The sequence below is a fragment of the Takifugu flavidus genome, chromosome 10 (assembly GCF_003711565.1).
Source record: "Takifugu flavidus isolate HTHZ2018 chromosome 10, ASM371156v2, whole genome shotgun sequence".
Taxonomy (NCBI): domain Eukaryota; kingdom Metazoa; phylum Chordata; class Actinopteri; order Tetraodontiformes; family Tetraodontidae; genus Takifugu; species Takifugu flavidus.
In genome coordinates, this window is record NC_079529.1 from 1,150,001 (window position 1) to 1,177,868 (window position 27,868).

At 51.1% G+C, this 27,868-nt stretch overlaps 2 protein-coding genes across 7 annotated transcripts in view; both read left to right on the forward strand.

Annotated features, from left to right (window-relative positions):
* Nucleotides 1-10,364, forward strand: part of LOC130532896 (potassium/sodium hyperpolarization-activated cyclic nucleotide-gated channel 1) — an 11,951-nt gene extending 1,587 nt beyond the window's left edge. The window contains exons 1-9 of the mRNA XM_057045830.1: nucleotides 1-571; nucleotides 3,924-4,130; nucleotides 4,205-4,418; nucleotides 4,500-4,661; nucleotides 5,527-5,745; nucleotides 5,831-5,977; nucleotides 6,061-6,301; nucleotides 6,436-6,600; nucleotides 6,667-10,364. The exon at nucleotides 1-571 is cut by the window's left edge and continues 1,587 nt beyond it. Coding sequence (XP_056901810.1) covers nucleotides 1-571; nucleotides 3,924-4,130; nucleotides 4,205-4,418; nucleotides 4,500-4,661; nucleotides 5,527-5,745; nucleotides 5,831-5,977; nucleotides 6,061-6,301; nucleotides 6,436-6,600; nucleotides 6,667-9,068 — 4,328 coding nt within the window. The 3' untranslated portion in view covers nucleotides 9,069-10,364. The remainder of the gene's footprint in view (nucleotides 572-3,923; nucleotides 4,131-4,204; nucleotides 4,419-4,499; nucleotides 4,662-5,526; nucleotides 5,746-5,830; nucleotides 5,978-6,060; nucleotides 6,302-6,435; nucleotides 6,601-6,666) is intronic.
* A 2,067-nt stretch (nucleotides 10,365-12,431) lies between these two features.
* Nucleotides 12,432-27,754, forward strand: zbtb7b (zinc finger and BTB domain containing 7B). 6 transcript variants are annotated; one of them, XM_057045970.1, is made up of 4 exons: nucleotides 12,434-12,832; nucleotides 14,413-14,496; nucleotides 23,799-24,874; nucleotides 24,957-27,754. In XM_057045970.1, the coding sequence occupies exons 3-4, from the start codon at nucleotides 23,805-23,807 to the stop codon at nucleotides 25,582-25,584; spliced, it is 1,698 nt and encodes a 565-aa protein (XP_056901950.1). In that variant the 5' UTR covers nucleotides 12,434-12,832; nucleotides 14,413-14,496; nucleotides 23,799-23,804; the 3' UTR covers nucleotides 25,585-27,754. The 6 variants fall into 6 exon arrangements, with proteins under 6 accessions (XP_056901951.1, XP_056901950.1, XP_056901952.1 ...); XM_057045972.1 differs by lacking the exon at nucleotides 12,434-12,832 and adding an exon at nucleotides 12,999-14,259; XM_057045971.1 differs by lacking the exon at nucleotides 14,413-14,496 and having other exon boundaries at nucleotides 12,432-12,832.
* The last annotated feature ends 114 nt before the right edge of the window (nucleotides 27,755-27,868 follow it).

Below are 27,868 nucleotides of genomic sequence, written 5' to 3' on the forward strand. Positions count from 1 at the left end.
TTTCCCAGGCCTCATTGGAGGGGGAGAGAGCCTCTTTTGGGGCAGACACCGTCTCCTTAGGTGGACGCGGCCGTCGTCTCTCCATCATGAGCTCCTCCACCCGGGATGGGCTCCCCTTCCGTACAGCAGGCACCCCAACGACCCCGGTGCCTCTGCCACCTCCACCGCCCTCCTCTTCCTCCTCCGCCACAGCCCACCCGCCCCAACGCTCAGTGGGCTTCGCCTCGTCCCGCGCCGCCCTCGCCTCCACCTCTTCCACCGGGACCGGGGTGATGGTGGTGGCCACCGGCCTGGAGACCACAACCACCACAGCATGCAACACAACTGCTGCGGGGTCCCCGGAGATGGTGGGCCTGTCCGGACTAGGAGGGTTTGGCGTGGGCCTGGATGGAGAGGATTACAGCACCTCCAACCAGAGCACCTTCATCCAGAGACAGTTCGGGGCCATGCTTCAGCCCGGGGTCAACAAGTTCAGCCTGCGCATGTTTGGATCCCACAAGGCAGTCGCACAAGAGCAGGAAAGGCTCAAATCTGCAGGAGCGTGGATCATACATCCCTACAGCGACTTCAGGTGCGTAACACACACACACACGTACGCACACACACATCATTATTGTGATGAGACTGCATTTTCACAGCTTGCCCATTATTTAAATGCTAATCTTAAATCAAGTATATTCTTTATTCAGCGTGTCCCCACCATGACATTAGTGAGTTATGTCCCCATAAGATGAGCAATTCCTCCTCCCTCGCACGCACTCTCTCCACATTATTTATCTTGTCACGCACGTTGGCTGGGAAATAAATGCCACTTGTAGCTTATCAAAGACAAATAATATATAGAGTAGTGATTCAAAGAGAGGGGAGGGGAGGAGGAGAGGAGAAGAGAGGAGGAGTGATTCAAGGATGAAGGGAGATTTAAAGAAATTGCATCCACATTCTGCAGCCACCCCAGATGGGGAATGGCGGGAGACGAGCCACATGGGGGGGGCATAACATATTCTGCTTGGGGCAGGAGAAGAGCGCCGTGGGGTTTGGGGGTGTTTCAGGTGACAAGATCCTGACTGATCTGGTGAGCGAGGGGTGGTTGTTCATGTTGGGTGGTCTCTGCAGAGCGCACCCTGCTGGTGACTTGAGGAACTGTGACAAGTGAAAATTGCTCATGCCGAATGTCCCACTGACCCCGAGCTTGAACAAGAGGGTGCGTACACGCACCCTGGATGTGTGGAACATCCCTGGGCCCGCTGGCTAGTAACGGAGTGTGCAGGTGGACAGCAGCAGGGAGAGAATTAATTCTCCGGACTGTCACAGCAACAATGGATGGCTCGATCCCCAAGACTCCTGGCCCACTTTTGCATAATCAGTCACACAGTCTCCGTCTTCCTCTGTCCCGCTCACGTCCGCCGAACTGACGGCCGCTCACAAATAGCGTTGATGAGCCTGAGGCAGATCCAGCCCGTGGGGTCAGCGAGCAGGTGGGGTGGCAGATGGATGAAGAGGTGCGGCTGGATGAATGGCCCGTTGACTCTGGACCCAACCTGCGCTTTGCTGATAATCATTCGATTTATGTGGCCACGATGATAGATCTAATTAGGCAATTCAGACAATTGAAATTTGATCAATTATGCATGGCGTGCCTAAATTATGCAAGTCGAATGGTGATGCATTATTCACTTATCACTTCTCAGTTAAGCACCTGTATTCAGGAACGAGTGAGCGCCGGGACTGAGGGAAAGGAGCGAAGGAGAGATTACTCCTAAACCTTCTTTATGAGTTTTTGTCAGGGTGTTGACCTTGAGCTCAAGAGCCGACGTGAGTGTGCTAATATCCCTGCTCGTGTGTGTTCGGTCTTTGCCGAGAAGGCCGATAACCTCTCACAGTCTTCATCTAATTAAGAATCAAAATATTCTGCTGGAGGAATATACAAGTATGGAGAAAGAGAGAGGAGACTAAAGAGGTGGGATGAGTCTCTGACTGCTGGTTTATTATCTGACAGCAGCAGCAGAGGCTGTTTTGCATGTTGTGAGCGATGGATGAAGGTGGAAACTTTCTCAGCCGCTAAATACGGACGGGGACCCAATCAGCGGCTGCTCTGGAGACTCTTGGCCTCGATTACGGCAGCGTTTAGTCTGACAACAGCTGAGCAGGTGCACGGAGGTCAGGTCTCCTTCACCACCTGTTCGTATCCAAAATGGCACGCTGATGAGGAGAGGCGCGCTGATTGGATTTGCCATTCCTGCATGTGTGTGTGAGTGTGTGTGTGTGTGGTGTCTGTGTGACGCGACATGGCGTCGCATCCGTCCATGCTCGGACCTGAAACTTGGGCTTGTCGGAAATGTGCTCTGCTGACTCCGTAATGTCTGAAACAGATGTTCTCGTGTCTGGGTTTTTTTTTAGCTTATCGAGGCTGCTGCAGCTCAGCAGCGGCAGGGAAACCTAATAGACGGCGGCGTGTTCAGTGTCATTTCTGCTGCCCGGGAAGCAAAAAAGATTATCGCCGAGGTCAGATTGCACATTGAAACAAACAAATACCAACCCCCCCTTCATGTCTGCATGGGCAATCAAAGTCGTGGAATTTAGATGCCGTCCGCTCCAACATAATAAACTCAAAGCCAGTGTGTCCAGTTTCAGAGGTTGATTAAGGAGTCGGGAGTCCTGGATTGGTTCCTTTGTGGTGTAGAAACTGATGAATAATTGACTATTTTCAGGATTTAGTGACAGTTTAGACTCCGATATGGCACAGAGGACCAGTGTATATGTAATATCTTTATTTACAACACAGAAGGCTTTTCACATCCGTTATGCTCCTAATTATTAGGGTTTTGTTGTGCCAAACGAGTTTGTTCAGCCTGGATTTGGACAGTGCAATCACAATTATCAAAGCGTGTCCTCGAGGTTCGGGGTGTGTTTCCTGCCGCACGGCCGCAGCTCCAGAGTCCCATTCGCTGTTATTGCTGGCGATTATGAAGTGACAGATCAGCCAGCACCAGTGATAAAATCGGGGACGACTGTAAATGTGTGTGCAGCAGACTGATGAGTCACATTTAATCTCCCAGAGTCTAGCGGCGGCGTCACGCCATGAGGTTGTGTTACTGAATTAGCGCTCAACGGCCATCGACCACGGAGCTGCGAGGCCACTCCGTCGGACGGGGAGGGGGGGGAGAGGAGGTGTGACCACGACAGGGGTTAAGGTGATGAATAAAGGGATTAGGAGGAGGAAGACAGATAGATGACAGGAACCATCTTGAGATGATTGCATTGCCTCTTCTGTAACACTTCAATCACTTGCAGCATGCCAATGATACAGACGACTCCTCGCACTTTTATGGTGATACTGTGTCATTCAGCCATATCCTCCACATGAAATCCAGACTGATGAGGCCTCCTGAGGTTATTGATCATTTGTCTTCTGTTGCTCTCTCTCTCTGTCTTTCTGTCTCTCCCAGCACAATCCAATTCTAAAGTAAAGGATGTTTTATGCTGTCAGTGCATTCAAAAAGGATGAAATTATATAAAATTAGCCCTTTATTTGTGAAGCTCAGGGGCTCAGCTTTTGTATAAAGCACAGCAACTCTGAAATGCTACTATATATGTGAGACACCGTTCGAATCTCCACCCAATCCCAGTGGACTCTGAAGTTGTGTGTACTGTGTGTGTATGTACGTGTGGATTATGGGGTGGAATTATGGGTCGAAGTGATGGAACATTATTTACAACAAGCAGAAAGGGGCGTATTCTCTTATCGTTGAAGTAGTTTTTATTATTTCCGCTGGTGCCGGCGCCCCGACAGTATCACAATTTAACTGTAGCAGCAGTAATTTTGATTGATTGTATTACTAAAATCCTCAAAAGGTCGTTATTTTTAGATTGTTTTGATGATTAAACAACAGAGGACACTGCTGGGTGCTCGATGCTGTCCGTAGGTTCTACTGGGACCTGTTGATGCTGATGCTGATGATGGGGAACCTGATCATTCTGCCAGTGGGCATCACCTTCTTTAGAGATGAAAACACAGCTTCGTGGATCATCTTCAACGTGGTCTCGGACACCCTCTTCATGGTCGACCTGGTTCTCAACTTCAGGACCGGCATCATTAAGGAGGACAACACTGAGATCCTACTGGACCCCAGGTGCGCTGGAAGGTTTCTAAGCTTTGGAAACGAATCTGTGAATTGCGCAATCATCTGTCAACGCTCTGCCGCAGGGCGATCCGCCAGAAGTACCTGAAGACCTGGTTCCTCGTGGACTTTGTGTCATCCATCCCAGTTGACTACATCTTCCTGATGGTGGACAGTCTGGACTCTGAAGTCTACAGAACAGCCCGAGCGCTGCGCATTGTCCGCTTCACCAAAATCCTGAGCTTGCTTCGGCTGCTCCGCCTGTCTAGACTCATCCGCTACATCCACCAGTGGGAGGAGGTGAGAGGCAGAAACACCGTGCCATTTATTTTCAAAGGCTGGGAATAAAATCCTCTCCCTTCTTCCTCTCCTCCTCCTCAGATCTTCCATATGACCTATGACCTGGCCAGTGCCATGGTGAGGATAGTTAACCTGATTGGGATGATGCTGCTGCTGTGCCACTGGGATGGCTGCCTCCAGTTCCTGGTCCCCATGCTTCAGGACTTCCCTCCCGACTGCTGGGTCTCCAAGAACCTGATGGTGGTGAGTCTGACTTTTAATTTCATGGATGTTTTGAGAGGTTATCTTATCACGCAGAGGCTGGAAAAGGGACACAGTCCGTCCTATAAGCAGCACTATCTGGGCCTGTTTACACAGTGGACATAATTTTCATTTCAGATGAACCCAAACTGGGGATTTGGACCAGCTTGGCTTAAGTTATCTGTGTGTGGACAGTGTGAGGTTGTTGATCCACACTGTTTGCTTCTTATCTGTGGTAATTGGCTCATGCAGGGGAACCACCGTGTTGGAATAAAACTGTCATCATCATTAAAAAAAAAAGCCTTGGGACCTTTGTCATGTGAACGAGGCCCACGGCTATGAAGGCAGACGGGTGCACACGCTCGTACACAGCTTCAGGAAAAGCTGACTCATGCATCGGTTGCCCGGGTGACGGCTGCTAAGCAGTCAGATGCTGGGATTTTCCCCAGAGAAAGGCCCCCTCATCCGCTGGACCATTAATGTCTTTGTATAATTAGACTGAAACATAACGGAAGAGGAGGCCCCTCGCACGCTTTTCCACAGAGAGTCGGCTCTTTAGACCATTTCTTTAATAATGCACGATCGCCCTGATGTCGCTGCGCGCGCGCGTGTGTGTGTGTGTGTGTGTTGTGTGTGTGTGTGTGGCTTCTTCCATTCGGCAGCCCCTTTTCATGTGTGGGTTTTGACAGTTAAATTGTTCTGCTGTGTCATGTTATGATCTCAGCTGTTTGAAGTGGCGGCCCTGTGTCTCTCAGAGGGAAAACCTCGCCTAAAATGACGGAAATAAGACGCGTTCGACAGCGCGGCGCCATTTCTAACGCGTCGTTATCCCGTCCTGTCGCCTCCTCTGTCCGTCTCCCTCCCACAGAATGACACCTGGGGCGTGCAGTACTCCTATGCACTGTTCAAAGCCATGAGCCACATGTTGTGTATCGGTTACGGTGCCCAGGCTCCCGAGGGCATGACTGATGTGTGGCTCACCATGCTGAGCATGATCGTAGGCGCCACCTGCTACGCCATGTTCATCGGCCACGCCACTGCTCTCATCCAGTCGCTGGATTCCTCACGACGGCAGTACCAGGAAAAGGTGAACCCCCATGCTCTGTTTTTGGATGACGTTTCCCCACATCCGGGCTGGCGGTTCTGACCCGTGTGTTCCTGGGTTGATACAGTACAAGCAGGTGGAGCAGTATATGTCGTTCCACAAGCTGCCTGCAGACGTTCGGCAAAAGATCCACGAGTACTACGAGCACCGTTTCCAGGGGAAAATGTTCGATGAAGAGAACATCCTGGGAGAACTGAGCGAGCCACTCAAGGAGGTAGCGATTTCACCAGCACGCACGAACCGTGCACGTTCCGACAGTCTTCCCCACCTCCTTCCTTCCCTTTGCTCTTCGTCCAGGAAATCGTCAGCTTTAACTGCCGCAGCCTGGTGGCGAACATGCCCCTCTTCGCCAACGCCGATCCCAATTTCGTAACCGCCGTGCTGACGAAGCTTCGATTCGAAGTGTTCCAGCCTTCGGATTTCATCATCCGCGAGGGCACAGTTGGACGCAAGATGTACTTCATCCAGCACGGGCGAGTTAGCGTGCTGACCCGGGGCAACAAGGAAACCAAGCTGAGCGACGGGTCGTACTTCGGAGGTGAGAATCTGCTTCTATCGCCCTTAAAGTTGTGACAGCAGATGTTTCCAGGAGTTCTTTGATCCTATGTGCCACAGTATATACAAACACAGGCCGACTGAGTGATTTCCTCCTTTCGTCTGTCCTGCATGTAGAGATCTGTTTGCTGACCCGTGGACGCAGGACGGCCAGTGTCCGTGCAGACACGTATTGCCGTCTTTACTCGCTCAGCGTGGACAGCTTTAATGAGGTGCTGGAAGAACATCCGATGATGCGGCGTGCCTTTGAAACCGTTGCTGTTGACCGTTTGGATCGTATAGGTAACCTGTTACTTTCTTCAGACCTCTTCTTCTACGAGGTTACTTCATATTTATTCTCCACCACAGGAAGGAAGAATTCGATGCTCCTACGGAAGTCCTCCCAGGGTGGCTCTCTAGGGGGCAGCATGGGTCACGGAGGCCGGGGTGGAGGTCCGGGAAGTGGAGGGGGCCTTGCAGCGGGCAGCCTGGGCTCCTGTGACAGCATCCTGGTGCAGCAGATTGTCAAACATGACAGTATGCCCGCCATGCAGGACGCCATTGCAGCCGCTGCCGCAGGTAGGGGTGGGGTCACGGGAGGAAGCGGCACAGTGTCTCCCCGGCCACGTCCTGTCATCTGGGCGCCGCTGGTTCACGCCCCCCTACAGACTGCAGCCGCCACCAGTAATGTAGCCATAGCCCTGATGCACCAGCAGCAGCAACAGCAGCAGCAGTTTCAGCAGCTGCAGCAGCACAATGCACTGGGAGGGGCTTTCTTCCTGCCCTCCCCTCTTATTTCACCCTCACCCTCAGCCTCCTTCCCTCTGTCCCCCCCACGAGCTCCTGTGTTACAGCCTCTTCGCCCCTCTGTGAGCTCTCTAATTGGGATGATGGCAATGGGAGGGTTAGGGGGTCTCTCGCCCAGAGGGGCCTTCCCTGCATCTCCCTCAACTATGGGCCCACCTGGAGGGGTGACATCACCCCCTATAGCTAAAACTCCACCCATGCAGGCATGCTCTGTCCCACCTCCTGTCCAACAGGGAAGGACTCTTCATAACGCCCCCCGCCTACCTGCTGACCACTCAGCAGTGACAACTGGATCGCTGGGAGGGTCACCAAGTCCACCCTTCCACAAGATACCTACAACCCTCTCCACAGCTTCTGCGTCCCAACCAGAGGGCAACGTTCAAGTAACAGGTCAGCAGGGAGCAAAGGAAGCTCTGTTACGCGGAGGAAGCAGTTCTCAAGGTCTGCCGGCACTGGGTCGACTCACCAAAGAAGCCAGGCTGCTGTCCGCCTCGCAGCCCACGCTGCCTCACCGCTCCTGGGCCGGAGTACAGCCTCACCCACCTCTGCACCGCAAGGCGTCTGGCGGTAATTTGCTGGCAACTCCGTTCCTGGCAGGGCAGCTAGCCAGGGGGGGCAGTTCAGACATGCTGACCTCTAATCCTCCCACACAGCTAGTGACTAACACGCAGTTTAATGCACAAAGGTACACACCGGCTACAGTCCCTGTTCAGCCTGCGACCACGTACGCACAGTCTGGCCCTCACACCGGCTCCGTACCAACACCTGCACCTGCGCACATCTCTCCTGCTGCTCCGCTTTCATCTTCTCCCCCCCCAAAACAGACCCCGCTCTCCTCCTGTACCCCGTCACCATCACCGACCCGCTTGTCTCCCACACCAGGACCCTCGCAGCCACCTTGTCCCATACGAATCCCAATGCCCCCTCCGTGCTCTTCGCCACCCCCCTGCTCCACCCCTCCTTCCGCAGGAACTCACCCACTGTCGCTCTCATCAACCCCTCGTCCCAAACCGATGCCTACACCCTCCCCTCGCTCTTCTTCGCCCTCTCCCTCCTCCACTCCCCCTCCGACTTCTGTCCCTACGCCAATCCTGCTACTTCAAACTTCTGGGCAAAAGTCGCCTCTTACCACCTCCTCTCCCCCTTCCTCACTCCTCACCTCTTCTCAAATGCACCCACAAAGCCCCAGAGCCAAATCATCTAACACACCACCTTCTCTGTCCCCATTTTCTGCCCCCAGTCTTCCACTAACCACAACCCCCTCCCCCACACCCACTCAGACAACACGCACTTGCACTCCCACTCCCTCCCAACCACCCACGTTCACAGCCATCACTCCAACTCTCACCTCTTCATCTTCCCCTTCTCCCGTCCCCGTTGCGTCTGTCTCACCCCAAAGTAAAGCTCAGAACCCGCCCCCTTGTGTCCACCCGTCTGCCTTGGTCTCAGCCAGGACCCCCACCTCAGGCCAGATCCCAAAGCCGGCCTCTTCTCTAACTTCAACACCAACGTCAGCTTCATCCCCCACACCCACCAGCACTAGCTCTCCAACTAAAGTCACTTTTTCAGTTCACCCTGTAAAGCAAGTCTCCCCAGTTCTCATACCTGCCCCCATTCCAGCCTGCAGTCCTTCCACCAAAACCTTACCAGCGGCGACCCCATCCCCAACAAGTTGCACAAAGCCGAGTTCCACAACCCCGCCCTCTCTAAATCCCACCTCTCCCTCCGCCTCCACCCCCACTTTCGGTACCCAGTCTTCCTCTGTTCCTCCCTTGGATCCAATCCCAACCAGCCCACCAAGACCCAACACACCCTCCGCAGCTGCCCAGACCTCTCAGGCACCCACCCCTGCATCCACCCCCGGTAACACCGCCTCCCCTAAAGGTGGTAAAAAGGACCCCCAACTGCCGCTCACCAGAAAAGACTCTGAGGGACTAAGACACAAACTGCCTGCCAACATGTAAGACGGGAAATGAAGAGGACGTTTAAGCGTGGAGGCCACTTCTGATTAGCAGAGCCATGGATGATGTGTGCAGGACCATCCGGCGTGGACATCTAGTGTGCATTTATTCTCGTACGTGAATGTCTTAGAACATCAGGTGTTCGTGTGACTCTTAACCAAGCCATCGATCAAGGGGATCCGTGGGTACGTGAGTGTTTGGTGCAACGATAGAGTGTAATGGAACATCCAAATGTACACGTGCATATCTGTGTTAGTGATTGTTGGAGCAAGCAGGGGAGCCGAAGTGGAAGCTGCAGGATGAGTTGGAAGCAATAGCTCAAGGGGGCGAAAACAGGAAGTACGAATCATCTTCATTTTTTTAAGGATTGAAAACAGCAATATGTGAAACCCCCTCGTGTTTGGGACTGTGACCATATTAGTGCTGATACGCTGGTTGGTTTTACATGCAGACACGTGTCCAGCTCCGTCTCCCTCTTGCCTCCCATTTTGCACCAAAGTGTAATATTTTCTCATCAGAATAACCATAATTATAATAATGAGGTAGAGTTTTAAAATCACTGTACTGAATTGAATCTGAATATTTAGCAACAGGCTACTTGTAGTTTTGTTGTCCCAGGTGTGTGGTGTTTAGTTTCGGAATCAAGTCGACACTTTTAATCCTACACGTTCACTCCGGTTTCTGTGAATTGTGTTTTTTTTGTGTGTGACGCACTATAATCCTCTGCTGTGCTCTGTAGCTGAATTTTGTTCCATCTGGTTCCCCGTACTGTAAATATGTGCCTCTCTGTGGGTCTGTTGTGCGCTCCCTCGCTGCTCAGTCTCTTTAGTCTTTTCATGCCTCGCCTGTATCGCCACCTTTCATCTGATTTCACACCTCTGGTTGTGAACGCTTTTAACCGTCTCTCTCTCTCTCCTTCTCTGTCTCTCTCTCTTTCGCTCTCTCTACCAGGCACTTTGCTGTTCACTGTCATCGGCCTCGTGTTTTATTTTCCTCCCCCCCGTCCCTCCTAAAACACCGTTTCTGCACAATTTCCAGTGATGTTTGATGTTTTGTGTTGGTAGCAACAAGGCATATTTGTCTTAACCCCTAATACCATGTTGCCTAGTCTATATATTAAAGGACCAAATGTTTTATTTTTATTTAACACAGCTTTAGCTTTTGAAAAGAAAAATGGGACATTACATTTGGTATGGAAGGCAGAGCTAATAACACTGATGGTGACGATAATGATGATGATGATGATGATGATGATGATGATGGTGGTGTATATCTGGAGAATAAAGGGGATTTACATCATGTCAGCGGAAGCATGAGCTCATTTGAGTTTCTGTCCAATGAAGCTGTATTCAGTAAACGCTAACATGCAGAACCATGATCTCAATGATAAAGGTTTAGCATATATGATTTTTAATAAGCAGAAATATCCTATGCAAATTCAATTGCCAGTCATATCATATTTTCGCCATGAGATGTCGCTAAACTTCAACAAATAATAATTATTGTTGTTAATTCAGAAAACCGGGAGGGAGCAGCTTCTCGACCAACGTGCATCTTTTCCCCCCAAACAGCATCCACCTATAGCGGAGGAGACATCCATGGTGAACAGATCCTGAGGTGATTTGGGGTTAATCATCAGCCTCGTTTTCCCATTTCATGCTAAAATGTATGGTATTACTAAGTTTTCCTGGACAAACATCTGAAGACAGCTCAAAACAGAGTTTAATGACAACTTTAATGAAAGATGACGCTGGTTCTCAAAACTCATTCATTCCCTCTTTATTTGAGCAGTGACCGCTAGGTGGCGCCAACGGCCCCGGAATGAAAAACGAAAGACGAGTTCTTGAGTGGAGGTGCGTGAGGGTGCGTGTCTGGATCATGACATAATTCAACATTCAAGCCAGGGGGACAACTGGTTCATGTTTGTTTACTATAATAAGACAAGAATCACCTTTTAGATTCATTTATTCAGTGGAGAAGAGCAGTGAGAATTTAGAAGGGGGGGTGGGGGGGTTATGCATATATGAAAAGTATGCATAACCCCCCCCCAACACACACACATACACACACACACAAACGACATCACGTGGACAGCATAGAACATATTTAACTGATGCCTTTTGACGGCAGCACGTGGTGCAAAAAGGTGCAAAAAAAAAAGAATCCAGAAGCTCTTAAAGGTCAAATGTCACCACAAGCCAAGAACAAGTTATGTCAGATGGAACATTTGCATGAAAGATGACGTTTCAGGATATTTGCAGCAAAAAACAAAAACAAAAAAAAGCACAATTCCAATGTTGCTTGCAGAACTGTTGTGCTGGCTGATCACTTGAGAGTGGATCCGATGCTGCTCGTGCCCACTTGAATGGGGCAGCATCCGGATCTTCCTGTATTCAGCTCTGAAAACAAACCCGTTCATAAATGAGGGGTATTATTCAGAACATTCAGTGCAACCTTTGTCCCAGAAGCCTTCAATAAACGGTGCATTCCACCACAGTGAGGGTCAAAGATGTGACCCTCCTTGGGCCACTGATCTCCACATTTGGGGCGCAACTCGGCTCCGGGGCTCAGATTCTATTCTTTTCCGACTAGTAGCACAACCGCACAGTAAGCAGAGATTTAAGGTTAGGAAGGTGGTAAAGGGTGGGCTGCCTGCTCACCGCAAACATTATATATAGACTTCCTGCACCCTCACTTCTAAACCCACCACACACGCACACACACACAGACACACACCAGGAGCGCTCAACAGGCGAGGTAATTCCCATAACCACTTCAAACAGGATGATGTGTAAGTGCTCAGCGCCGGGTCGTTTGCAGTGAAACGAGGCTTCTGTTCTGCTGGCAACAGAAATATCATTTTCACTCTGGAAAAAAGAGCTCATAAACAGGCTTCTGTGCTTTGCAACTTCAGCTGACTGCACTGTTTCCACCGATTGTTGCGAGTCCCCTCAGCTTTCATGTGACACCGCCTCTGCCGGGGTTTCATGTGGGCCGTCAGCCTGTCATAAGGTTCCGCCTTTACGCGTCCACAGGCCTCGGTCCGGACACCTGAGCCCGGGCTGGGGAGTGTGGTCGAGTCCCGGGGTGGCCTCGACATGCGTTTGCGTTTAACAGGTATAAGCAATAAGCTCATAGCCTTCAATCCGCTTTCCTTGCCCGCTGCGCTCGACCCACCTATGCCCAGAGCGGAGAGGAGGAGGAGGAGGAGGAGGACGAGGAGGAGGAGGAGGAGGAGGAGGAGGAGCGGGGTCTTCAAACCTGCCCACCTCCTTCTCTCCACCCACCGGCACCGGCACCGCGACGGACACCGCCGCTGGCCTATCGCACCACGGACGGGACCCCCCCTCCCCCCCTCCCCCCCTCCTGCGTCCTGCCCACCCCGGCGGTCTCTTCTCCAGCTCTGCCAGAGCCAATCCGCGGCTGGGCGTAAGTAGGGCAAGCCGCTTCCTGGTTGTCAGTAAAGACGGCGGAGGGAGTCGGAGTGGGGCCAACAGAGGTAGCAGCCTTTGGGGGGGGTCAGAGCCGCCCAGAGGACCGGCGCAGCGCGCAGAGACGATCAGCATCAGTAACGCGCAGACGTGTGAATAAAAACACGTGTCGAGGACGCGACGGGTGGAGAGCGCGGACCACCAGAAGCGCCCACTGAAGGAGGAAGGAAAAGTGGCAGAAGTAGGCAGGGTGGGACTAAATAATCCAGGAAGTGCGGGAGCCGAGCAGGCAGGTGGGACGCAACGAGTCTGAACAGGTGACGCACGGGCTCTCAGGTAGGTGCCTCACCTGCTCGCTGTTCATTTGGCTGAAAACTGCAACTCTTCTGGCTGTTGGGTGTTAATTTGCCGCAATGTGCGCGTTTGCGTCCCGCTGCCCTCCTCTGTGCCTCTGATCGGGGTCACAGGAGGACAATCCACGTCACGGGTGTTCGGTAACTCCCGGCGACATTCATCCCCCACCTTTAGAACGCCATCGAAGGGGCGCGTTTTTCGGCTTTTCGGCCCTCCCGCGCGCACGTACGGTGCGCGGGGCTGTTTTAGTTGGCGGCGCAGGTGCAGCGCGGTGTTGTGCGTGTCTGTGCGCAGCGGCCAGGTGAGGAGACGGAGCGGGGTCGCCGGGTACGTTTGTGGAGACTGCGCTGCTAATTATAGCCGAGAGCACCAGCTGACATCCAAAACCTAACCTGCTCTCACGCACATCACCTGCCTCTCTGCTGTTAAGGGCCGCGCACGGGCCGAAATCAGTCGGATTTAGCCCAGAACACCCAAATGATTCCCTTCAGTGGTCTGTTAATCATCATCATCATCACCACCGCCATCCTCCACATGACCAACCAGTGTTTTGAGTTAATCCGTCCCTCTCCTGTGCGGGAATAGGCTGTAATGTTAGGTTAAGGCTTATGTCTACCTCAGGGGTGGGGAGGGCGTTTATGCCAGTGGGCTTTTGTGTGTGTGTCATTACAGAGGTAGATGAGTTGCTGACTCGCCCCTCGGATAGACCGGCCTAACAAGCTCAACTGGCTTGGGTTTGGTTTCCCAACCTTGGGCACAGTCTGTTTGGTTAAATCCTCCGACATCCATGCAGGTAGTTAATGCCCTGTGCCCTCCAGGCTCAGGTGTTGTCACACTTATTTTCCTCCCCTCACCTCTGTCTCCTGGGGGGCGGCGGTTTGTCGTCGGGCCCCGTTATGCCATTTAAAAGTAGACGAGAGGGGAAATGTTTTTTCTTTGTGGCTGCCCCCCCCCCGTGAGCCGGCCAGTGAGTGGATGTTTGCTCCCCACCCATGGCCGAGCCATCAGGCCTTTAAAATGCGATCTTAATGTCAGCTCTGTTTCTCCAACTTTGTCTGCAACATAATGAGACATCTGTGCCTCATCCCTCGCTTCAGCTGTCCTGACGTGACCTCCTCCACCGAGCTCTGCTGTCCCCGGGCCCTTTTTCTCTCTTTCTCTCATGAACGTATGTTTGTCAGCCTCGCGCTGCCCTCGAACGCACCGCGCCGCCTCTGGTCTAGATTCACAAAACGGCTCTCGGCCTCCGTATAGCGGCGTCTAATCACACACATCTTCGACGGTATCTGTGTGCGTCCGCTTTCCCAACCCACAATGACTGTTGGAGAACTCCTTTTCTGAAGAAATCAAAGCAGGAAGCAGACAGTTTCTATCTTTCGGAAGCCCCACTCCACCCTGCCTCACATCTGGTGCGTCATGTGAGAACCTGTGGCTGCGTGTTCGTCTGGCCAAGCTAACCTGTCCAATTACAACAGCCGCAAATCCCGATTTCAGTCTTTTTAAAAAAAAAAAAAGAAAAAAAAAAGTGATTCCTCAGTTCTCCGTCTCTCCCCCCTCCCCAGGTTTATGATCTCTGCTGAACCACAAGAAGAAGGCAGCAGGAAAGAACATAGGATCTCATCGTCTCCTGGGTTTATGGACTGGAGGTACCAATCGAGTCTTTACACATATAGCTGGTGCATATTAATGATTTCCAAGATGACACAGTCCAACTCGGAAAATAGTAAATCTTTATTGGTAGCGCCGTATCTCTAAGAGGGAGGATGTTTTATCGTATTTTACTGTCTCAACTGTTTGGCAATATTCTACATGGGAAAGTTCCAGCAGCAAGATGTAGAATTTGTCAATGCTGATCTTACACAAATGGCAGAATTACTGTTTGAGAACGTGTTGCCTTCTTCTAAGGCAGCAGTGTTGGGGTTGGGGGAGCAGTTCCATGGAGAGCTGAAGGTGCAGCTGCCCGGTGGTTGAATTCATCCACAGTTCAAGTGACCGCTCGTAATTCTGTCATGGAAATATTGGGAGAATCGTGTTTCCCACAGCAGAAGTGGCAGGATTTCTCTTCCCAATGCAACAGTCGACCAGTACGGTGATCGAAAGAGGCCTTTTTAGTCAGGTGTGGCTGCACGGGAGCAGATGTGAGCACGTTCCTGTGCATCTGTCTGCTTTGTTGTCCTTTGAGACCTGGTCTTGGGGGGGCACCAGTGTTTGGTCTCCGGTGGTGCTGCTGTGATGGTTTACCCCCCCCGAAGTGGAACCTACATTGGTCCACCTAAATCATTCCTGGGCTGAATGGTTCTAGGAACGGCGCCGCGAAGAGCCGTAGCGATAGAGGACTGTTAAACAAATAGAGTGGGGGGGTATCCAAATAAAGGCTTAATCAGATGCTCAGCAAGGTCACGGTCCAGCTGGCAGACGCTGCTCAGCGCCTTCAAAACCAGAGGTGGAAAAAAGTTTCACTGGGGAAGAACTTCAGAGGTGAGACAGCTAACACGGTGGGGGGTGGGGGGGGGTGGGGGGTCAGCATGGTCAGCAGGAGGAGGTGGTCCAGATGGAGCAAAGCTAGGGGAGCACCTTCAGCCAGGAGGAGGAGGAGGACGAGGAGCAGGACTAACAGGAGGGAAAGGGACACCAAAGCAAAGCTGAAAAGAAGCAGTGAGATGAGAACAAAGGGAGATGAAAGAGAACAAAGGAGCCGAAGGAGGAAGTGAAGGAGCCGCGAGGATGCTGGAGGAAAACGGTTCCTCCGTCCTCGTCCAGCTCAGGAACCCGTAACTGACATGCAAATAAAGCCTTTATCGTCCAGTCGGCTCCTCGAGCTGCACCCTGAAACAGAAAGGCTGAAGCACGTCGGAATCAGAGTCGCCCTCGACGTAAATCGGTACTTTTTACCGTACGAGTGGGTGTGTGTGGGGGGGGGACACACACTGTGACTGTTCACATGCCTTTGCTGAAGTGCGACCTGTGACTGCCGTGTGTCCGATCGCAGGGAAGTGAACTCGAGTGTTCGGGTCAGGCGAAGAAACCAAACATGCAGCACCAGCACACACACACACACACACACACACACCCCACCCCCACCCCCGCACACACGCGCGTGGTCATGGATGCACGCAGTTCCCAGAAATGTCTGAATAAGGTCAGGCGAGCCACATAAATTCCCCCTTTTCTCTCAGACACGGGTCTTTCAGTTTCATGCAAACCGAGGCTGTGGGAGGACGGTGGGGAGAAAAACAACGTAAGAGAGGACGAGTGGGACATGAAAGAGCTCGAGGTTGCCGCCGTTTTGCTGCTATTTAAAGACCTTTCGGTTCATTTCTTCAAGAGAATTCACATGGGCACAAGTGTCTGCGCCTGATTCACGGGTGTGTAGCCTCGTACCAACGCCACGTTTGCGACATATGTGACAGTTTGGAGAAATACTGAGTCGGTGGTGGCTACACGGCAGCTGTAATCCAGCTTACTGTTGAGTCTTACCCCCACTCAGATCTCTGTCAATAGAGGAAGTTCTTTATCTGCCATTTCCTCTTTTCAGTCATGAGTTTCTGTACCATTTGACAGGCCTCCCTCACTCTCGACCACCAGCCACGCAACCCACGCCGGCCCGTTTCAGCCAATCGGCGGCTGGCCGTGAGGCGGCGTCGTCGTCTTCTTGTAAGGAGTCAGAAGATAGAGGGGAAACCAGCCCAAGCATGAGAAAAGAAAAAAAAAAAAAAGGCTGGAGGAGCGATCGTGATTCAGCTCTTCTAGTAACAGTGTGATTATTTCGATAGACAATGAGAGGGCGGTTATTATAAATCGGTGCGTGAGACAACACTTCAGGGAAAGTGAGAATAAACACCCAAACACGAGCGGCACGGGTGCTGAGTCTGACCCCTTCGCCGTACGATGGGCGGTAAAAACGGGGCCTCGCTTTCCGACGAAGCCTTTTTCCTCCTGGAAAAAACCTCCGTTTGTACAAATGCCCGAAAAAAAAAGCAGCGGCGATTCTATTCAAATTGACGTTTGAGGACCGTGGCCGGCGTGTGGTGAGTGTGTTGATGTTGCATCAACATTTTGTTTGTTTAATTTCTCTTCCGCCCGTCTCATCGGCGTTATTGGTCGACCATCTGCCTTAAAACAGGAAGAGGAAACTGATCATGATCGGTTGGTTTTGCAACATTGTTTTTCGTGTGTGTGTGTGTGTGTGTGTGTGTGTGTGTGTGTGTGTGTGTGTGTGTGTGTGTGTGTGTGTGTGTGTGTGTGTGTGTGTGTGTGTGTGTGTGTGTGCATCCAGGGTTTTTTGCAAGTCCTTGCCCTGAAGTAGGAGGTCATTTAGAGGGAGAGAAGCCGTTTCTGAGACCCTCCCAGTGATGTGGCAACTTGGTTTAGACACACAAACATGAAGTCACACTTAATTTGGGTAAAAACTAATCCCGCACATCTGTTTTTGTCTCCTTCATCACACGTTTTTATATATCTATATTTTAGCTAATTCAATTGCTTCTTTTAATAGTTCGGTCTATTTAAGAAAGTTTTTCCTGGAGGGACTTGATGCTCTTTTTCAATATTACATTTAATGAAGTTCTTCAGGTTTCAGCGTTGGAAACATCTGGCTCGAGCGTCTTTAGTGCTTTTACATTTGTGTGAATTAGGAAGCAGTTTATCCTTTAAACAACCTGTAAGTTTAGTTGCTCAGGAAATAAAAAAACAAAGCAAACTTGTAATTTATGTCAGGTTTAGATCCAAGAGTTGAAAAGTTTTAGACTAAATTCACAGCTTCCCAGGATGGAAATCTTTACATTTTGGAGAAATAAAAGCTTGCAAATGACGCAAGAAACCAAATTTGGGCTGGTGTGGGATTGTTAAAGGAAGCAAAAACGTCTGCAGTTTGCAAGGCTGGACGGATTGTGCACGTTGTGCGTCACGTCTCTGCGTTCAGTTATTAATTTAAATGACTGTAAATGCTCTTCAAAGTGGGGAGTTCATCGCTATTTGAACGTTGTTTTCCAAAACTGCAAGCTTTATTTCCTCGTTTAGAATAAGAGAATAACGGTTTCTCTCATTTAATCTTTAGTTTCAGGATGGATTCCTTTTATGTGATGACGTTAACGATGATTTTGCAGACAAGGAACAGTGATTAAATTTCTAAATTTATTAAAATGTTTTTATTTAATTAGTTCTTGCTCTGACTGTTATAAACGGTAATAATCTGTTTTAAATGGTAATAATCTGTTATAAACGGTAACAATCTGTTATAAACGGTAATAATCTGACTGTTAGAAACAGGAGAGTCTTGATCGCTAATAACATCTTTAAGAAGTGGGATCGATGCCCAATTGGACAATTGTTGCCCGTTTTTCTGTCAACTTCGCCACCGTTTCGTTGCTTCAATCCAGGTTTTTTTTTCTTCTGCTTGTGTTTGTTCACGAGTCGTCGCTCTCAGAGGAAACGTCCCACGACTCCGTCAGCACGTACGAGCGCGGCTGGTGCAGCAGCGCCATCAACCCGCCCGGCCGCGACCCCCCCGCCATTGTGATCCTGCATTTCTTGACTCTGCGTCTCTGGAACGTGTGGGGGGGCATTGGCCTCCCCTCTCAGTGGGGGGGTTAAACTCCTCTTTAGCAATGCTAATGGCAGAAGCAGCTGCTAGCGCACCGCTCCCCACATCTGCACACGCCCCCACACAAACACCTGCGAGGACTCTTTGCTACTTCCTGTAGCTGCGTGCATGTTCTCCTTTGCTCGATCGCACCATTTCCACCCATCCTATTATGACTGCTCCTCTCCCCTCTCTTCGTCTGCCCCCCCCCCTTCCTCCCTCCCGGTAACTCAACGCGATCTACTCCTGTTTCACGTCAGATTGTTTGAGGCCGGGACTAGATTTTCCTGTCTCTGCCTCCCCTCTTCTGCTTTATCTCTCATATCTCGACACCCACTCCTCATCCACTCACTCTCATGTGCCTCGCCTCCCCCATAACCTCACTCCTCCTGTGTGATTTCTAAGAACATGTGTGTTTTTAGAAAACGAACACCTCCCTCGTGCCCTTTGTTGTTTCTCGCACCTTTTTTCCCCTTTCCAACCTCACATTGATTTCTTTTCCTGCTCCTGCTGCTCGCGCTTCCTCTCTCAGGGGCCACTTTTAGTAAAAAAGACAAATAATCATTTAAAGGCTTGATTCCTCCGTAACATCGGGTCGTGGGAAGTTTCCAAGAAAAAATAAGAATCGCTTATACATCCATCCCTCTAGGAAAAAATATGTATTAATGGAAGAAAAATCCAGATCAGGCTAAAATCTGATATCATAGTTGTATTTGGTGATGAAATGTGACGCTGTCTGCTCCTCATTCTGCAACTGGGACATAAATCTTCTCTTAAATTTGCAAGTTTAGGCATCCAGAATCGGGAATACTGGGATATCCGCCTGCAGTGAAACGTGTGTTTCCGTCAGGTCAGAAGTTGGCGCTCGGCGGAGCGTTTTTTTTTTCTCCCTGCACACCCAAATGTCTTGTCCCATGTGCTGATAAGCTGATAATCCTCCAGCAGAGTCACTTTGGTGCGCGGCTCTGGCATGCAAACCGGCTGCTGCACAGTGGAGTGTTTGTGGTGTGGCTGGGCGAGGGGATAAGGGCCTCCGCTCTGCCAGCCCAATGAATAATGCAGCGTCTTCTCAGCCCTGTGTGTGTGTGTGTGTGTGTGTGTTGTGTGTGTGTGTGTGTGTGTGCGTGTGTATGTGTGTGTGCAGGCCCAACAAGCACACACACCTAACAGTAAAGATGCCGGAGGGCTCGGTTGTCCTTGTGCGTATGTAAAAAAAAGTGTGTTTGTGTCTTCGGATCACGTCGGGGTACCGAGGCTCTAATTACCACCTGCAGCCTCGTGCCCCGACTGGCAAATTCAAATGGCGATTCAAATTCTCCCCAGTTGCGCCTGTTTGTTGTATCGCCTGGTGGGATGCAAATGTCCCGTCCCGAGGGGGGAACCTGCAGGCCCGGCGCCTGCGTCGTCGCCTCCGAGCTGACACGGGTTCTGTCGGAGCGCCGCTGTGTGTTTTAAACCCAGTTCTGAACATTTCTGGGTAGGATCTGCTGTGTGTGTGTGTGTGTGTGTGGTGTGTGTGTGTGTGTGTGTGTGTGTGTGTGTGTGTGTGTGTGTGTGTGTGTGTGTGTGTGTGTGTGTGTGTGTGTGAGATTTCTCCTCATCCCCCCCGTTTCCTCCTCCCTTCCTCTTCAGAAAAGGTGTCCCAGCAACACACTCCCGTCAGTACCCAAAAATAAGCGCTGAAACGGGCTTGAATTTTCAAACCTGTGAGAGAGAAGAACATGGTGGCAGGAGGACGAGGGTGTGATGGAGAAACGGTACGAGCTTCCGCCTTACTTTTGTTGATTCTTGAGCACAGTTGTAGCTTTGCGTCATCGTTTGTCTAATTTTAGTTGGAACATCCAAATTTCAGACTTGTCTGAATGAATGCGTGCGTGTGTGTGTGTGTGCTGGGGGTTGTTCTATATCTGTGAGCCTCTAACCACTTAAAACTGAAATACGGAGTGTTTAGCTGCAAACCTTTTCCTCCCACAAATGACAAATTTGACAGTATCATTTTTATATTTACATGTCAGGTGACTCAAAAACAACGCTCGGTGTCTTCGATGGCACGTATTTAGTAACGCAGCTCGGAACTACATGTCGGATTGTCACATTACAACACACACACGGGCGCACAGTCACGCCTTTACACTCTGGAAAACATCTGACATCAGAATTTAGAAAAGCGTTTCTCCCCCTCGGCCGTGTAAAGTCATATTTTCCCCCTCGATGCCGGAGTCTGATATAATTGAGGTGGACTGGGAAAACTTGCGGCCTTTAATGGAAAATAAGAGCCATAAAGAGTGAAGAGAGGGGAAAACAAGAGTCCTGCACGCAGTCATGGCTCCAGCTTTGAGTCTGTGCAGATGGAGTCCACAAACGCGTCCGCTGGACAGTCCCTTCATATAGAAAAACTGGCGCGTGTGCACGTTTCAACGGTCTCCATGAGCCGTGTGGCTCCCCTCCAAACTATTAAATGTACTTGAACCCAGCAGAAAAGTCGTGGCTGTGAGCTGTAACGATGGCTGTATGTTTCCTAAAGAAGAAGAATCCCGAAAGCTTCGGCGTTAGGGTTAGGGTTAGCTTAAGCGTTCAGTCGTTAGCGTTGTTGTCTTAAAGTTCGATTTCTTGTCAAGAGGAAAAGGGTACACATAACGAAAGTGAGGGATGAGGAAACGGTAACGCTGCAGAGGAGTTGAATTGACGAGAGGTGGGAGGAGAGACCAAAAACAGGAGCAAAAAAAAAAAAAGGTTGTTTACAACAAGTGTGGCCTTACAGGCTTAAAGGCAAAATGAAGACGCTTGAAATCGTGTTGGACGCTCGTACCTGAACACAACATCAACTTTAGTGTGTTTGTGGTATCGGCCTGTTGCTTGTTACAGTAATTACAGAGTGTTGCAAGATTCAGCAACTCACAACGTCGTGTCCTTGGTTAGCAGCAAAACAAGGTGATGGGGAAGGGGGGGGGTACATGCTGTCTAGTGTGTGTGTGTGTGTGTGTGTGTGTGTGTGTGTGTGAGAATGACTCACAGACAAAACAGAAAAGTTGATAGGAAGTGTTGAAAATTCTTCATGAGCTCATTATTTTCCGAAAAAGTCTCCGTTAATAGCTGTACGGCTAAGATAAGATTGAAAAACCAGCCGCCCGTCACACTTTTATGGTTTTTCTGCTCCGGAAATTTAACCCGTTGCTGTTCGCTCCTCCTCGGAAACGTCCTCCGCGCCTGGCTGCTCGGGCCTTCTTTTCTGGGGTTCTGGGGTCGGACATTCACATTAATGGAGGCAAACAGACTCTTGTGCGTGTCCAAGTTTTATTTATTTACACATAATCCTAATCTGTGCTCAGAACAGCGCTAAAAGGGCTGTTTTCTGAATAAATCTCATCTCCATGATTGAATCTGTGCCTGCCAAAGGTGTGTAAACTGCCCTAAAGGTGACTTTGAGTTGGGGTCGAGTGTCCAAGTGAAGTCGCCTCGCGTCATTTCCAAAAACAATTAGTCGCGTTCAGTCTGAAAATGTCGGAAAGGGAGACGGTGTGACTGCGTGAAATGTTCAGACACGTGCCCCCTCGACTTCCTCCTGCGGCTACATACAACTTTGGCACATTCACCCCAACCTGAGCGCTGAAAAACGCAGCATAAAAAGCAGCAACACCGACGTGCGGCTGAGGTTTGTTGGGTCGCGACTGTTAGGCAGCTCTTTGTTTGTCGTATTCCGCGTTACCTCTCATTCTGTCCCTACCCAAATGTATGTTTTTACACTTTTATGACTCATAACGCCAATATGATCGCTAATGTGCTCAATTTAGACCAGCGCGTATTCCTCCGCTGCTTTGCTTGGATGCGGCTCTTCTTCCTGCCCGGGTCGCGTGAACTTGTGCTCGGCAAGACGCAACGGCCGTTTCTGAAGGAGGAGACGCTGTTTATCGGAAAAGTGCTCGGAAAATGGACCGGCGGGGGGGCGCGTAGGCGATGTTGGGGGGGGGGGGGGAGGGTTATGTTAGAATCTGCCTCCGTCAGTCGTGTAGCTTTTTTTGGTACGACAGGAAGGAGCGAGCGACTTCACGAGCGAAAGAGGTAGACATCCCCGAGGATGAACGCCGACTTGTGACGGCGAGATCGGACTCTTAAGTGGTGCATTTACGGGCCGCGGGAAATAAACGGCACTGGTTTTTCAGGCTCGAGGTCGAGAGAAGAGCCGAAGATGGACGGCGGCACGCGCACGCTGCCTCGCCTCCGGCTGACGGTGCCGGTGCCCATGAAGACGGGGAAGGTACGCTCACGCCAGTCTTTCGAGCACATCAGCAGACCAGAATTTCGGGGGGGGGGGGGGTTCTGAAGTGTTTTCGGGTGAGAGGGACCAGATATGAGGCGGTTTAGGCGGGCGGCTAATCTGGGGGGGGATTTCTGAAGTTGGTTGTGCTCCAGCCTTTCTGGTGGAAACTGTTCAGATAGGTTTCGTTGCATAAATCAATAAACGGCGAGGGGGAAAAAAAACACGCAGGTTGGCATACAGCAGTGTGTGTGTGTGTGTGTGTGTGTGTTTAACAGGGTGTGTTTTAGAGCAGGTTAGTCAGGTGGATGGAGATGAGCCCTCTGGGCACCGTCTGCCTGCTCTCATTGGAAGACCAGGTGGCTGCCAGTTTCTACGGGAGGGAGATGGAGGGCAGGCAGGGTGATTCTGGAGCGCCGATTGTTTGTGGAAAATCTGGTCTGTGCGGGTGTGTCGGGGCGGGACGAGGTGTGAGCTCAGGTCACCGCAGCAGCAAAGGTGTCTCCTCCCTTTTGAAGCGGATGGTTAACCTGGCGACCTCCGACGGTTGACGGACCCAACCGTCGGCCGGGTCAGCAAACAAAGACAAACGGTGTCCAACCCGGAGTCTGAGGACGCGTTCTCAGGTCACCCGCGTTCATGGCAGTTGTCACAGTGGTAGCTGTTCTTGCTGCTTTTTCCTTCCTCATTCTTTCGCTGGTACTCCCCCCTTTACCCTCGCTGGGTTGTCACTTCCTCTCGCCGGTGCGCTCTCGTTCCCTCCCGTCGCCCTCCTCCACCGGCCCTCCTGCTTCTCCCACAGGTATTTTATTCAAACCACTAATGCTATAAAGGTTTCACGCAGGAATTAACCTACTGCAGCAAGGTTAGGCCACCTGAAGGAGCTTGCATAACCCTGCGTCCGCTAATGTCGCCCTCGTCAAACACTTGGTCTTCAACCTTCCTGTCGGGGGAGAATAGTTCCTAAGCCTGGGTTAGATTCTCCCACAGTCACGCTATGGGGGATTTATTTCCGGTTCTTGGCGAGCACTCTGATGTTTGTCAGTGAGTCAGTCAAACCGAATAATTCCCCTCCGATTTGGGCAGTCACCTGATTTTTCCTTCTTCCGCAGGTGGTGATGTCTCCAGGCGAGGACGGTCTGATTGGGATCCCCTTCCCGGAGCACAGCAGTGAGCTCCTGTCCCACCTGAATGACCAGCGGAGGGCGGGGCTCTTGTGTGACCTCACCTTAACGTCCCGCGGGGCTCGCTACCCAACCCACCGCTCCGTCATGGCGGCTGTCAGCCTCTACTTCCGGCAGCTGTTCGGGTCAGAGGAGGGCGGCGCCGACCGTGGGGGGGGTTTCAGCGTGTGTCAGCTGGACTGCGTGGCCCCCGACGCCCTGGATGCCCTGCTGGAGTTCGCCTACACGGCGACTCTGACCATTCCGAGCTCTGGGATGAGAGACGTGCTGCAGGGGGCTCAGCTTCTGGGGATCCAGTGCGTGGCGGACGCGTGCAGGGACATCCTCGGGGAGACGGCGGAGGCGGAGAAAGAATTCCTGGGGGAGCCCAGAGTCCTTCAGGCCGACGTGGTTAAAACTCCGCAAGCGGAGCGAGGGATGGTCACGCTGTCCCGAAGAAAAACGGACAAAAAGAAGATAAAAAGCATCAGGCAGCATCACGCCGCCCCCCCAAGTCTAAACCCCCCTCCCCCCACCTCTCCCATCCTGCAGTCTTCGCCTGCGTCCGACAGCTTCCGCTCTCTCCCGTCCACGCAGCCGCCCAGTCCGGAACAAGAGGAGCTCCGTCACCACCCAGAGCAGAACGGAGACCCCCGGGGGGTCGGCGAGATGGCGAGAGTGCCCACGCTAAACGGAGGCTTTGTGCACTGGTACGAGCGCCCGCACTTGGCCCCCCCGGCCGCTGTCTCAAACTCCGGCGACAGGGTGTCGGAGGACGACGACATGGAGGGGTTTGGCGACAACGACGCGCTGATGGGAAACGCCTCCACGCCCACGTCTCTCGCCAGCCAAGGGCGGGGGGCCGCCGCGGCCGTCGCCGGGAGGAAGAGGAAGTCTCAGACGCCACAGCAATGTCCCGTCTGTCAGAAGATCATTCACGGGGCCGGGAAGCTTCCCAGACACATGAGGACACACACCGGGGAGAAGCCGTTCCAGTGCAACACCTGTGGCGTCCGGTTCACCCGGTAGGCAGAGCCGCGCGTCTGCTGTCGGAGTCGTTGGCGGCGATTTGCTCACTTTTTGTTCTCCACCTTTTGTCTTCCTCAGGAACGACAAGTTGAAGATCCACATGAGGAAGCACACGGGCGAGCGCCCCTACACCTGCCCCCACTGTCCGGCCCGCTTCCTCCACTCCTACGACCTCAAGAACCACCTCTCCCTCCACAGCGGAGCGAGGCCTTTCGAGTGCCCCCTCTGCCACAAGGCTTTCGCCCGAGAGGACCACCTGCAGCGCCACCGCAAGGGACACAGTTGTCTGGAGATGCGGACGCGGCGGCCGAGACGTGGGCCCGACCACTGGGAGGATGGAGGGGCGGGTGTGAACGGCAGGGAGCAGTCCAACCCCCTGGAGGCATTTCCTTTGCAAGCCCATCCCTCCGTGTTCCTCCCTCCCTCGGCAGGAGACGGTGGGAGCGGGTCGGGCCCACCGCTGATGTTCCCGGGTGAGGCCGAGAGGGGACGCTCTCTGGCGCTCCAGGCGCTGGCTCACCTCGGTCCCCACCGGCTGGCGGGCTACCCGCTCATCCTGCGCAGTCTGGACCTGCGAATGGGGAACCGGGAGGCAGAGGTGGAAGATCCGGGCCGCCGCCGCCGTTCGCCGGCCTCGCACCAGGACCAGTGGGCGGATAAAGAGAAAGAAGAGAGCGGAGAAAAGGAAGCAGAGGAAGAAGAGTAGTGGAAAAAGTGCACGGGGGTGTGAGCGTGCGTGTGGTCCGTGTGGTAAAGCGCCCACGATAAAAATTCTCAGGGGGCTGGACTTTTGACCTGCTGCTCCCTTTCAGAGAGCGCTTAAAAAAAAAAAAAAAGGACAAATATATATATAAATATATATTTAAAAAAGGGAAACGGGTTTTCTGAGATATCTCTAATCTTTCAGGCTCTTGGTATGTGATTTCATTCAGCATTTACTTTCCTTTTTTTATGCATCTGCAATTTTGAGCTTTTGTATTTTCGAGTCGTCGTGATGGAGGCGGGGACGCTGTCGCCAGCTGCTTTCAATTTCACTATGCAATTTAAACTCCAGAGCTGCATTTCAGAATATATAAAGATGTATATTTTAGTTACAACCTAAATATATAAATTCTGGTGCAAGTCAGATCTATAGTAACACAAGCAGGTGGTTTTTTGACTACTGCCCTCTAGTGGTTTTCAGGGAAAAGGCAGTCTAATTAATCAAACGTTCTTTACGTTGCACGAAATAATGCTTTTTCTTTTCTTTTTTTCTTTTTTTGCGTGTCTTTTGTTTTCTTTGTTGTGATTTGGTACCAAACCAAATATTTTAGTTGAGCAGAACTTCAATCTCAATCTAACAAAAGGAGCCGAGAGTTGAATTGTAGCCAATGTTGAGTATGAAGAGAAGATTCTTCCAAACAGTTTTGAACAGCCATGAGATGGAATCTGCCTCCGGTTCTGATTGTGTCAGGGCGACGCAGCTCTGCATTAAAATGCGAGACCAAAACAGAAGAGAAAAAAAAAGATTGTTGGTGTTTGCCCAAAGGTTTAAGTCTTCCAATGCACTCTTTTTTTTATAAGGGGTAGGTTAGGAGATAAGTGAAATTATTGCCCCTTTATTTCTGTACTTATTTATTTATTGTTATTTATTGTAATTCTTCTGCTGACACCGTTTTGGTGAGACCAAATCCAGGGTTAGGGTACAGATCCACACCACACTATGCTTCATAGATGAATGCCTTTTTTTTTGGGTGGCTGCCTCTTCTGCCGATTCGTCCTTGAATGCGGTCTTTGCACATTGAATCCAGTTGCAGGTACATTCCATCCTCCGGAGAGCAGAAAATTCCCTTTCCCTCGTGTGAAGACATTAAACCGTTCGTATAGCTCTTAACGTAGCTTTTCTGTCGGACCAACCCGTCTCCGCGTCAGCAGTGAAACATGCGAACTGTCTCACATCTCGCTGCACGGCGGATCGTACCAAAGGGGCCACGTCGTTGACCAAAGACCCCCTCGGCTGCATGCTTCCCCGGGACCGGCTTTTTAGGGGCTTTTGCAGGTTGCGGTTCAGCCCTTGTTTGAAACTTGTCCTGCGACTACCTGGTGTCACAGTTGCGCTGGTGTGGCCTTGTGTGCACTCTCCACTCCTTTCATTGTAAAAGTTTTCTATTGTTTATTTGCACTATATTTGACAGCCTCCCCCCCCAGACGTTCAATATCTGCTCCATAAACTCATCTAGTTCAGTTTAAGATTGTGATTGAAACTATTCATTTAAAACTTGCATCCATTAAATGCTCCTCCTAGGTGGTGTACAGAGCTACAGTCAATATATGTATATAGATATATACATTGGGATGACGTTGCCTTAGATTTTGGTTTTTCCCAACAACTCTCAGGAATCCTTGAGCAATGCACTAAGTGATTATACAAATATATCATGGGAAGAAATCATTTGGTGCTGTGGGCGAGTGACTGTAGGTGAGGCTAATGGATGAAAAGTTTCACTGTTGGAAAAACCGGATTAATTATACCTTTTGTATTGAGATATAAATAGGGACATCATTCTGATGAGAGTAAATGACGGGCCTTACTGGAACCAGTCCTACTGGAATGTGAGTATGACAGTTGTTCCTGTTCATGAAGGTTGTTGGTGTTTCCACTCGCAGCTTTGTGTGTGAATGGGGGCGAAGCGATGCCAGCTGTGAAGTGTGTGTTACTATTTGAGCTGTTTATTTCCTTGGCTTTGGTGAAGGGACCTGGGGTTTGGTCCCAGTGGAGTGACCACATTATCAGGGATACTTGTTCTTTTTTTTTGGTTTGTTCGTTTTTTTCAGTTTTAGTGGAAGTTCTGTTTCAGTTCATGCAAAGAAAACTAATAAAGAGCTCTGTAAGCTGACATTTTTGTTTCCGGGTTGTTTTGCGGTCTGAGAAATACTTGAGAATTTGGAAAAAACCAAAACCACCAACTACGCCAGTCGTTCTGCACCAGAAGGGCGACGAGCGCCACCTG

Excerpts from the sequence above, each read along its gene's own strand:
- zbtb7b (XM_057045968.1), top strand. The coding sequence starts at position 22,618 with ATGGACGGCGGCACGCGCACGCTGCCTCGCCTCCGGCTGACGGTGCCG. Across the intron at positions 22,687-23,798 it reads TGCCCATGAAGACGGGGAAG|GTGGTGATGTCTCCAGGCGA; the intron begins GTACGCTCACGC and ends CTTCTTCCGCAG. Across the intron at positions 24,875-24,956 it reads TGTGGCGTCCGGTTCACCCG|GAACGACAAGTTGAAGATCC; the intron begins GTAGGCAGAGCC and ends TGTCTTCCTCAG.